This window comes from Amia ocellicauda, chromosome 19 (genome assembly GCF_036373705.1).
Source record: "Amia ocellicauda isolate fAmiCal2 chromosome 19, fAmiCal2.hap1, whole genome shotgun sequence".
Taxonomy (NCBI): domain Eukaryota; kingdom Metazoa; phylum Chordata; class Actinopteri; order Amiiformes; family Amiidae; genus Amia; species Amia ocellicauda.
Window position 1 is genome coordinate 23,622,400 of NC_089868.1, and position 12,728 is coordinate 23,635,127.

General features: G+C 46.1%; 1 protein-coding gene across 1 annotated transcript in view; it reads right to left on the reverse strand.

The window, feature by feature from the left end:
• Positions 1–12,728, reverse strand: part of cachd1 (cache domain containing 1) — a 49,197-nt gene that overhangs the window by 20,839 nt on the left and 15,630 nt on the right. The window contains exons 2-4 of the mRNA XM_066692250.1: positions 8,676–8,738; positions 5,420–5,568; positions 1,705–1,811 (exon numbers count right to left, since the gene is read on the reverse strand). Coding sequence (XP_066548347.1) covers positions 1,705–1,811; positions 5,420–5,568; positions 8,676–8,738 — 319 coding nt within the window. The remainder of the gene's footprint in view (positions 1–1,704; positions 1,812–5,419; positions 5,569–8,675; positions 8,739–12,728) is intronic.

Sequence of the window (12,728 nt, forward strand, 5' to 3'; positions counted from 1 at the left end):
ATTTCCCTCAGTGTTCAACTTAACTTCCTTGCCGTGTCGTGTGCAACAAGAACAACTGCTTTGTAATGCATATCAGTATGTGACTGTTCCCCTAAATCAGTAGAGTGCCGACAAAGGTTTACGTCTGTAGTGAGCACGTGCATCTCCTCGTCTTCAACGGACTGCGTGTAATTTACACTCTGAAGTAGTCTGCCCTCCGTAACCTCCCTACGTCTCAGCTCGTCCAACTCCGAACATGAATCTCCACGTAGTAAAAGAGACACTAATATCCTCTATAAATAAAGTCGAAGGGGGACCCACGGAGGACAGCTGGGTTCAAGTGGATGTTTAATCCTCCAGAAACAGTGGGAGCAGCTGGGGATTGTTAGGAGTGAAACGGCAAACAGCTGGAAGAGCCACAGAGGTATGCGGCGCTTAAGAGCAACTTAATGGGACTTAAAACTGAATGGGAAAGTCAGACGGCACTCAGACGAGCCGCATTGGCTTCTCCGATGCATATCATTTTCCATCTGAAGGGCTTTATGTGGTCTCCGGGGTGCCGTCCAAAGGCTGCCATTTGATTAGAACAGAGAAGCTTTTGAGGAAATTAATTAGGACTTCCCTGTCGACGCTTGTGTGGCGAACGTATTTTACTCCGACATGATTCACGTCGTCTTAGGGGAGAACTGTAGTATCTGTCCGCGTCATGCTTCGCGTTTAAGAATCGATGCAAGTTCTAGAACGAACCCAGGAAGTCAGCTTGGCTTGAGTATAAACCGAACAAGGAAGAGGACATGTGATCCCATATTCAAACGGCTGTAGATGCCAATCCCAAACACTGGGAGTCTTCACTTCTGTACGCAACATACTCTAATGTATTCTTATCAAAATTCTCTTTTGTTAAACCAACAAAATGCTGTCTCAAAACATTCACCACAAAAGTAAGAAGAAGGAAATAGATTGGAAGTCTCTCATCTCCTCCATAAATAACCAGGAAGCAGCAGAAAAACATTTAATCTGTTTAGGTGCAAGAGCCCTCCATCACAACAGCGATCAGAGAGAGTTGGCAGACTCTTGGCCTCCATTGATACTTTTTCTCTTCCTCTCCTCCCCTTGGCTGCTCCTCGTCCTTCGCTCTCAGGGGGTTTAGTCCGTCACTTGGGCCTACGTGATAGATTATATACAACCGCCAAGTGCCTGGTACACGGCCGGTCTTAAGGAAATAAACAGTCGGAGAATGGGCCAGTTTGTGTAAAGTTTATGTTACAGCCGAGCAATCGAAAGTGAGATAAGTGTCGAGGACAGGAAGAGTGGGGATTCCACTTCGAATGCGGCCTCTCCTTCACTCCAGACAGACCCATAAACCCCAGACACATTTATTTTGTAGAGAAGGATAGGATTTATGGTTTAAAATAAACACAGCCAAAGAGACAGGTCTCCTACGTTGCGGTAATTTAAGAAGGAGGAAGGGGTCTAAAATAAGATTCGAGGTTATAAAAATAACACAAAACACAATGTGCGTGTGCTTATATAAAGACGATGGGAAATTGCACAGGGGTGAGGGTGGTTCTGGTTCTTTTTCATAGTAAGACATGTACACATCAAAGCTTGGAAATAAAAGATTAAATACATAAAGTTGGAAGCAAAGTTCTCGTGCTCCAGTTTCTCCAGAAGCGAAGCCTCTCATTTTAACACGTCATGGCGCTGCGTCGTCCGCGAACCCACCTGAGTTGAGGTCTCGGCCGGGGTTGAACGCCCGACTGTTCACCGTGGTGGACAGCCTGTCGCAGCTGATGGTTTTGGAGACGTTTGTGTTAAAATTACCATCAAAGCTGAAAAGAAAGACAAAAAAACATCAGATCCACAATTACTGAACAGGAACAGTTTTTCCATCAGAAGGTTCTGTGGAGGTTGCCAAAGCATCGGGCTAATGCTTGCTGGTCTGTCTGAAACATCTTTCTTCCAGCTTCCATGATGTTTCCATTTGGCCATCTTTAATCATCAAAGTCAAGACTGGGCCCTAATATTGTTTTAAACCTGGGTCTACTGAAAAAACATGGATTATCTTAAGTCAGATTGTTAAAACATTGTGTGTATTATGTTCTTACAGGTACATAAATCCAAAAACAAACTCAAGAGAAGAAACATCTGTTCTCCAGAGTAATGCAGTATAACGAACAGATGAGGAATGTCTTCAGATCTCGTGGCCAATCCAGCAGGCACTCATGACCTCATTCCAGCCAGGAAGACCCCCGGCTCTGAACAGTCCCCCAACCCTCCAAACAAGGAACGAAAGGGAGAGTCTTATAACGGGGGGGGAGCAAGAAAAACCCTTTAGTCACATGGAAGTAATAACTTTGATTAAAGGGAATGGCGTCCATTAATGTTTCCCCTCGAATCCACGTGCAGAAGCTGCCCCCCGTCCCCACATTCCTGCTCCTTCACTCCCCTCGCTCCCCCACCATCCATCCTTCCCATCCCCCTCTACAACAAAACCCTCCCCCGAACATTCCTCGAGCCTCCCGACCTTGACCGCGGGACGGAGCGCGTATCGGGTTGCGCTCGGACCGGGGCGGCCCAGCGCTGGGGCTCAGGCGGCTGGCAGGAAGTCAGTTTTCTCGAGAGGAGTCGTATCCCGGCATTGTTTCCAGGCTGCCTGGGCTCTCTTTAATGAATAAGCCGATCGAAAGAGCATCTCGGGGGAGCAGCCAGCCCCACGTCTCCCGCTTTGATCTCCTCCCCGCCGAGCGCTCGCCCCCCATACCCCCCCCGTCTGCTCGCGAGATGCCCGCTTGATTGACGGCTGCTCTGATGTACAAAATGCTTTGAACTTCAGACATTTAATTCCCATCAGGCCACAGTCATTATTATTCTCCTTCAACACGGTTTACACGTGGGGGCTAAGCAAATGTGGGAGATAAATACATTTGCAAGCTCTTTGAATTTTACATCAAGAAAGAGACGGGAGAAAAATAAACCTTCAAGGGAGTTTTTGTTGATTTGGATTCACCATGTAAATGAAGCACTGGAGGAGACACGCCAGGGAGAGGGAGAGAGTTGGGGAAAAATGCTGAAATATATAAAAATAATAAGTAAAGGACTTGGGTCTGCAAGCTTGAAGTGTGTGTGTGTGTGTGTGTTTAGCATCCTCAACAAAATCCACTCTTGTGTGCTCCATGTTTAGTATGCACAGCTTACGTTTTTATTTATAATAACTGAGTTTGCGTCTTTTATTGTTTTCTGTTGGGATTCTTAATAAATGGAGAAAAATGCAAACCACGCCATACCTCAGAATTGCACAAGTTCTGTGCTTCTAATATACAACAGATTAAACGAGAAAAACGCCACTACATTATTGTTACTGTGTGGCTGTACTTGGGGACGGATGAGTCAAAGATGAAACTCTGAGAGACGTCACAGCGGTTTCCCTTTGTTAAGAGTGTGCAGCTTCATGAAAACACTGATTTAGGAACAGCTTAGAAGACAACTGCTTCTCTCTGCACAAAGAATACATCCATCTTCATTTCTTCAACCAGTTTTTGCTCAAACCAATATATTTCCATCCGTTAGCACCAACCGAAACTACCTGGGCAAACTGGTTACCAAGGAAATGAAGCAATACTACAATTCACATCCAATTCCCCCTCTCTCTCTCTCTCGCTCACTCAAACACACACACAATCTTAAGGCATTGCTCCTTAGGTAAACAGCAGCCGCACACAGACGGACGCTGATGAAAGCATTCCAGTGCCCGCTATCAGCATCTGGGGCCACAGAGAGCGGGGAGAGCTCACCCCAAACAAACCCCAGGAAGTATATTAACAATGCAACATCAATAGTGTGTGAAGCACCTCATCCACGCCAGCACGGGTCGAGTCAAAATAAAGCGCAACAGCTGCATCGCCTGCCTTTGAAGGAGACGCAGCCGCGACCTCGGCCGTGAGCAGCAGGCACGGTTTGTTTGGGCTCGGGTTCGTGGTTTCTGATGTATCCCACACGGTTCTCAGTTGGAACAAAAGAAAGTGTCCAATGGAGAGGAGCCCATTCGCCCCATCGTGCTCGTCTGGTGTCCATTAATAACTAAGTGATCAAGGATCCTATCCCGTCTGTTTTTGAATGATCCCAAATTGTCTCTTCAGCCACATCGCTGGGGAGTTTGTTCAGATTGTGACGCCTCTCTGTGTGAAGAAGTGTCTCCAGAAGTGAGTAAGTGTTTAAAACCACTTCTCTACGTATTGATCAGTAGACTTTATATGCTCTTTCCTCTATCAGTTAGGCACCACGACCTGATGAGTCTTTCAAAGCTCTTACAAGCCAAGCTTCTGTAACCAAGAGGTTTCTTATGGGTGTTAAGATAACTGACCAGCTACACTTGTTGTTTTTCTTATCTAGAGACTATTTCAAACTTCTCTCCCTCCTCAGCTCTCCTCCAACCCCCCTACCATCTCCATCTTGAACTGCTCTCTCTCTCTCCGAATACTATCACGGCCGGTCGGAGCGAAATCCCGGCCTGGAGTCCGCAGGCCGCCTCAGATCTCAGGCTCAGGTTTTGAGTCCCGGACGGCCTGTGGTTCTGCGAGGCAAACAGCCCGGGGACGGTGATAAATCACTGCGCATTTGAGGTTAGAGATAATGCCATCGAAACGCAATTAAGCATGAGTCAGAGACCGCAAGCTGCACGTGTGGAGATTAGGGGAAAAGTGCACCTTGTCGCAGCGGCTCTTCAGAAGACATTTGAAAACATTGCCAAGGTCTATTTCGAATTTCTCTCCGTTTTGCCAACCCCGGTTGATTTTCAGGGACCAGATTTTCACTGCGGGCCTCAATATCCATCAAAATCCATTTCTCATGGACAGCCAACGTGAAAAGCTCAATCCTAAAACAAATTATTTAACTATAAAAATCACCACAGAAAGTTTTAGTCTTGTTTTTGTTTGTTTACCTCTAAATTGGAAGTGAGGGATTATGGGTTTTTATTATTAATGACTCATTTTGCTAGCACCCAATATAAATATTGGCTTTTCCAATTAGTTCTACCCTTGGTCCTTCCATTTACTATTAAATGTAAATAAACATGGAAGCCACTAATAACGGACATCATGTACAATCTAGAACAACTACAGCCAAAAAAAGTTTGAAACACCCAGGTAAGTGAATAATTATCTCCCGATACCTGACTGTAACGGACAATTGAACCTGGAAACATTAATCAATCATACACAGCATAATAAACATGGTTACTTGAAAGCTGACACAGTATAGTGCCCTCTGAAACTGAGCAGTGAGTTGAGAGTGCATTTTGCTAATACAAGGGGCCACAATTTGGTGGTTTGGGCAGCCCAGGTGGAGAGGAGGCATGTAAAACCCTGCAGACCTCCAGAAGCAGAGCGGGGCCCCTCTGTTGGCCCCACGTTGGCTCCACCCTGTCTGGTATACTCACTCCATCATGGAGGGTGGGATGGTACAGCAGTCCTGGATGGCGGTGAGCGGGGAGGTCAGGTGAGCCGTGTAGGACGCCTCCACGACCTGCTTGTTCCTGTTCACCACGTCCAGGTAGCGGTTGAACTTCTCTCTGATCTTCTTCGCCAGCTATAACACAACAGACACACACAAACACACAGGTCAAACCGTGGCTGAATTCCCACATTAAAACATGCTAGGAACCAGCTGAGGGTCATTAGAGCTTAACCGATGATGTGTGTGTTGTTTAATAACGAATCAGACTCACGTACACACAAACAATATCAAATACAACTTGGCAACATTAACCACACATTTCTTCATGAAAAAAAGTCAACTAAGGAATCAAGAACCTGCATATTGTGGTCTACAAAGCCTTTCCGAAAATCACCCGGAACCGAGCTAGAATCAGCCGCTGAAATAAAACCTCCCCCTCCCATGGCTTTGAGAATGGCGCCCTCAGGAAAAGCCGAAAATAAAATTAAATCAATAAGAAATCCACCCCACTCCCGGGATAAATAAACTACCGTCTTCAAATGCTGACAAACGTCCTTCTTCATTGTTATTAACAGACCACTTCATCATAATCGGAGGCAGCGGCACGAAGGCGCAACTTAGCTTTGCAAATAACGAAAAAAAGCTCTATCGCTTCAGTTTCAGACGCGTGGTTCAATTACGCATCCCACGGGGCGGCCGGGGCTGAGCGGCCACGGTTGTGTGAGTGAAGCCGATTTATTAGATCGCGTCGGCCTATTCCTCGCGGAGTCATTAATAACCATCAGTCCCCGGTTTGTGATCGAGCTCTCTGCTGGACAGCGCGGCGGCCTTCTGTTTGAGGGACGTCAAGCTAAAACAAAACGTTTCTCCCTTTTATGGTTGCAACGATTTATAATGAGCGAGAAAAAGAAGATGTACAGCTTCTATTCCTGTCTTTCTTTCAACTGCGAGTTGTTGGATATCTGATTCAACGCCCAAACCGCGGGGCGAATTAGTGGATGGGTTACGGTAGAAGATTGTCTTTTGAAATTAGATTTGACTGAAATTCACCAAATAAAGCATCATCCAGAAGACCGCGTCCCTCCAGAGCAGATCTAAATACTCAATCAGGAAGAGGGCTTTGGTTTGACGCACAACAGGAAGTCATCAGTTTTGCCGGGTGGCGGCGAAGTAGGTGCCAACTTGCGGACGACACCCCCTCGCCTTGCCCTTCCCCCGCGGTGAATCGGATCTGATAACGGTGGGAGACGGGAAGCCCTGCGAAGAAGCATCGCCATCCTTCTACCGGCCGCTGCTCACACACCGACCCCATTCCAGCCCTCTCTCCACGGCATCCCGATCCTCAGACGACCGCTCAGCTCACAGAAATGTCATGGCTGCCCGAGGAAGCTTGTGAGAGTCTCTCTTCAAATACCACCGGGTCTCCGCTTTGATGACAGTCGACCCAGAGAAACATGCTGAGAAGTCTGGGTGGACGTAGGTGTCGTGAATTTAAATTAAACCCCACCACCCTCTCCGTCTCGAGATACAGGTCTAAATGTGTTTGTATTTAATGTGTGTTGAGCTGGATTGCGTTAACAAGTACTTGGGAAATCATTAAAAATAAATATATATGGCTGGAGGCAGGGGAACGTCTGATGCAATAGTTTTAACTGACGGGCGTCCCTTTCCGCAGACCTCCCAGAGTATCTATAATAAATCATATGCCAACAAAGACACTATTCGGAGGTTGTGCCCTCATCTCGGTTTGGTTTGCAGAAAACCGAATAAAGGCATAACTGACATAATACGGTATGGTATTTCCCCCCTCTGTCTTCCTGGTATTCACACATCGCAGTTCCAGACAAGTATCTCATTTCGTTTATCATCCCCGTTGCAACTTTTTCATTATTTATTTTGGACGTGAAAAATGACAGCGGAAAACTTAACGACAGGAGACGCCCCACAGATCTGTCGGATGACGCAGTACGGGCTGAACAACCCTTTTGTTTTTGGGGGGGTCCCCTGTAGGGAGATCAATTTAAACATTAAAAACAAAAATCCTTGAACACACAGCTGCACGGATGACCAGTTTTCGCTCCCTTCTTTCTGCACATCTTGAAATAGGAAGGAAAGAGGAAAACCAAAGTGACGGTTGCAGCTTTGTTGATCCGGTTGCCATGGCTGTTTAAATGCATGTATTCGTATTTAATCACGGGCTGACACCAGAGCTTCATTTACCTAGTGAATACCAGCGTTATCCTATTATTCTCACACGTAGTCATTTATATAGCCTTAGATCATCTCTCCTCTTTCCTCAGAAGAAAAATAACACTCGGGTTGCCTTTTTTTTACCGAGCAGGAAACCGGTCTGAGGGAAAACGTTGACCTTGCGGACAACTTTTAATATTAATGTACGGGGGAAAGCGAATAGGTGTCACCGAGAGGCGTACGTATTTGACAGCCTCTGGCACAGCAGCATAACGAAACTGGGAAAGATTAAGTTCATGCCCGACCGAAGCATACTTTTTTTGGGCCTGTGAGATTTGCTTTAATCAGGGTGTCAACAGAAACTCGTACTCCCACACACGCAGCACAGCTTGCACAGTGCAAATAGCTGCAGGTGAGCGACGGAAATGCACACTCTCTCACAGAGGGCTTTTGTTCGAAAGACGACAACGTGCCCCTTCTTGTCTTCCAGTCCGCGATCCGAGGAATGAAAAGTAAATCGCAGGGCTGTCAGATCACCGTCATCTATTGTAAATTAATATTTATTTTACCAGGTCACTACAGCACGAGTGCCACGCAAGCCCGGCCAAGCCTGCATCGTGTGCTAGATTGTGCCAAAGGCGAAATTCCCATCACGGATCCCCAAGCAGGCCCTTGTAATTAATCACTTTACGTTTGGAGAGGGACTAAGTGGATATTTATTTTAACCATTCCCCGATAAGGCTGACACAGCTTGGCCATTTGCTCCACACCGTACAATAAGAAAACAGACAGACATCCTGTTATCGTGCACTGCAGTTCTTTAAGGAGCGACTGCCATGTTCATCATCTAACGAGTCTCTGGTTTTGTAAGGAAGTACTGATGAGACATTACAAAAAGCCGCCCAACCTTAGGCGTGTTGGACAAGAAACTGATTCGAGGTTCAGACAACGAAGAGGGGCATCTGGCCCTCGAACAACATGAGCAGCGAGACTGGCGATGGTGTGTAACATTCAAACGACTGTCGGAAAGTCGCACGGTTGTGACTCACCTGTTGCACCTCTGTTTCCCCATTTGAAGTCTTCTCTGTGTACACGAAGGAGCTGAATATTCTCTGTGGAAGACAAAAAGGCATTAAATAGGTGTTCCACTAAACACATACAGCTAAAATCACAAATTAAATCAGGTTCTGCAAACTCTCAAAGCCCTGACCCCAAAATGTGGCCTAGTGGATCTTTGGACCCTTGAAAATAGACATTGACAGAAATGTTGTGGTGGTTCAAACATATCGCTTTCTGGAAGACCAGCTCCAGACGGTAGAGGGACTCGGATCCTCAAGAGTGTCCCCTCACATGTTCTGGTTATTCCACTGCTAATGACTGGCTTCCTGGAATCATGTGATGTCTGCAAACGTACACAATTTGCAGTAATGAGGTTTTCCTGACGGCGACAGACCCGCTCCGCCGGGGTAATTGCAAACAGACCGCCGGGCTCCGAGGCCGCGGAGTGAGCGAACGAGCAGCGCCGCCATCTACACGCGTGATTGAATACTGTTTGTTCTTAGTGTATTCCCAACGCCGGGGCCACAATCAGCTCTCCTCGGATAATTATCGCAAACGTAAACAGTGCAATATGCTGCGTGGCTCACTGAGCCGAAAGTAAATATACAACGGTGCGAACCCCGGGCACAGACCTCAGCGGAAGCACGGTTTCTGAGCGGGGTTTGACAGGGTTTCTGGGACGAGGATCTAGGTGGTCTCCCACACAGACGCACACAGACACACTGAGGTCTCCGACAGCCAAGCACAACAGTACACACAATGGCTGCCGGCATCTCCTGGGCCCGTATGCGAACACCAGGAGCAGCGAACCACAGCTGGAGAAGTATATAAACCCAAACCTGCAGCATTTAGAGGTACAAACAACAGAAAACTACTTAAAAAACAAGCAGCAGGTGTTTTAATGTCATTATTCTGGAAATCCTCGTTCGCGGGATTTTCTTTTCTTGAACGGCTGTCAGGTTAAAGCCAGAAGGCACAAATTACAGCTCCCCAATCCCCCCCACCACCGCACTAACCTAGAATCCACACTGCGCAACAAGAAAGAAAATAATCCCCCGCAGACTTCATTATAATTTAGGAGTTTGACTACCATGTTCCCCAATTAAACCAGAGAAAGCCGCCACAATCTCAGATGCCATCACACAATCTCTCGACTGGCGTTCTGTGCAGGTACTTGTCAAAACAATTGGAGGATTACGATGTCAATTACATGTGCGGCTTTGCTGAATTATGATAAAAGCCTATCATTTTACATTCGTAACAAACATTACAATCTTCCCGTATAATAGGAAAGCAGTTAAACAGAGTTGTATGATTCTGGCGAAGTGGAAAGGGTCACGTCTGAAATGCTGCGGTCCAGGAACTTTGACCCCTACTGGTACAATCACAGTATCCAGTCACACTTTACATGCAAGAGGAAAAATCACCACCTTGATAAAAAGAAAAAGTGTAATTTCCAGATTCTGTCGCCAAAGAAAAAATCATGTTTATTTAAACTGTTCTGTCTATCCCTCCAAAAAAATTGAACACCGCTCAGCACAGAAAAATATAAATAAACACACAAAACCTTCCTGCCTGGACTGTAGATAAAATAAACCGAAGTCAGAAAAACACAACCGCAGATGGAGGCGCGAGCTCTTCTCTCCTGCGCCGGAGGTTTATCCTTTTGAAGCCAATCTGATGTCTTTCAAGCCGATCGGAGGTCTTTCACGGTTATGCCGCGTGCATGGAAGTATGTATCGGCTCCACACAGGGTCGGCCGACACAGAGGACAGGTAGAGCGAATAAGGCAAGTTCCACAACAAGGCTGAGCAGAAATTAACTGTAAATAATCTCTCTAATGTGTTATCCTGCTCCAAATGAATTATGATGTAAGCACAGTGGGTAGGTGCTCCTGTAAACGTGGGCCGTTGCGGTTGGCAGTGCTTACAGTGCCAAGGTTTGGAGATAAAACTGTGCCTTCGAAGAAAACAAACATGGCCGACAACAGGCTTGGAGTTCTCCTAAGTGTCACCATGGAATTAGAAACCTGCGAGTTGTGCGTCAAGAGTCCCTCTCAACGCAAATGTAAGATGTGCAGAGATCCCCCTATACCCTACGATGTCAAGAATTAGTCTGTCTCTCTGCGAACACGTATGCGTATGCACACGCAAACCCACCCCGTCCATCTTCATTTTCCTTTTGAGACGTTCGCAACAACATGGCTGCCAATAAGTCCCGTTTAACATTTTCACTCAAAAGAAAAAACACTGACACGCACAGTGAGAAAAAATAGATTCCTTAAATTATCCACCAAGAGTCAGAGGGTCTGAAGTATTTCCATAAAAAATGTGCAGCTGAGGGATAAACCTATTAGCAATTCAGCTGTCTTCAAAGGCAAAGCCCAGAGCTGTAATCCACATTAATTTGGGATTGTAGCAGCGAGTGAAAGGGTGCAATCACATAAAGCAGTTTGCAGATAAGGTTTCTTAATCCTCTCTTTAGGCTACGTAATAATTGTCCTTTCATGGGTCGGGGCTATTCCACAGCGGCCATATTGGGGGGCTGTGGTCCAGGGAACCGCCATTAACTGGTGCTACCTTCACCGCTGAAGAAAAGCCACAATTCAACCTTTTAATTAAAGACCGGCCAAGTTTCTGCCAACCCCACGGCACGGGCTCCATTAAAAGCCAATCTCAGACGGCATGTAAAGAGAGAGAAACATCAACACAACAAAACGAGAAAACAATTACGCAGCTGAAGGCCTGGGGTTTCGTGATGGTCCGGAGGAGGAGGCTTATAAAGTTTTGGAGATAAAAGGCCGGCACACAAGCTGCAGGTACAGGTTTTTAAACCAATAAGCTCCTTCCACAGACACTACAAAGAGCCCCGAGCCAAGAGAAAGAGAGAGAGAGGCCTCTCCGCTTCGCCTCTGATGTTCCCTTTCATTGCGTTTCTAAAGACGTGACGACTGCCAAACAGGCTCAGACCCACCGCCACGCACCTGGGGATGTTATTTGGAAAGCGCAGACGGTGGAAGAAAACAGCTTCATCTTGCGCCGGTGAAACTTCGCGATCAAGATACTCGACTAACACTAATCCCCTCCTTCACATCTGGGCTCTAGAAGCAAAACCGCTCGACAGATTCTCGACACTGAAGTACATTTCTAATTTGGACGTTTAATCCCCTGCCCCTTCGTAGCCCGGCCAAAATAATGACATGTTTTAAGGCAGAACAACAAACACTTTTGGGTCTTGGAATGATCAATTATAAGACATGAGAGTAGATATGGATGGAAGTGATACTTTAGATTTACAATCCCCTCAAAAGAATCCTAAATATATATATATATATATATATATATATATATATATAGATAATATTTACTGTACATTGTAACAACAACAACAACAGAAAGACTAAACCTACATGGGGAAATAACTGGGTGTAAAAATAAGCAGATCAACTCCCCCGCCCCCCGTGTCTAGGGTCGTGCTCAACAAATTAAACGTTGTGTTACAAGTGGTCGCTTAGGGATGAACGTAAACAGTTTTTGTGTGAAAACGTGTTCTGCTGCATGTCCCAAACCCGTCCTGTGACCCCCCAGTGACACGTCCAATCCCCCCCCCCCCCCCAGTGTGCTCAGTTTCCCTTCGGGCTTCACTCGGGGGGAAACCGCCTTTGAAGAAGATGTCGAAATGTACAGGGGATTTTTTTCTGAGTTTGAAAAATAACCAGTGAAGCAGCTAGAGGGTACAGGGATGAAAGACAGACGGAAAAATGAGTTCCACATGGAAGTGGGGGAGATATATATATATATATATATTTTCTTTTCTTTCCATTATCCTGCAGAGTCAGTGTGCGACAAACACAGTCACAACAGACATTTACAGCGTTTAGGTTCGCGTTGCAAGTTTTCAGTTGTATGTTATTCATTTGCAAATGTGTCGTACAAGACAAAGAATTGGAGGCGGCCATTAATACCAACTGGCAGGCCTGTTAGAGTAATGATTTTCATGTGTCCCTGGAAACTGCTTGGCCGTGCTAAACAAAACAGAAATGC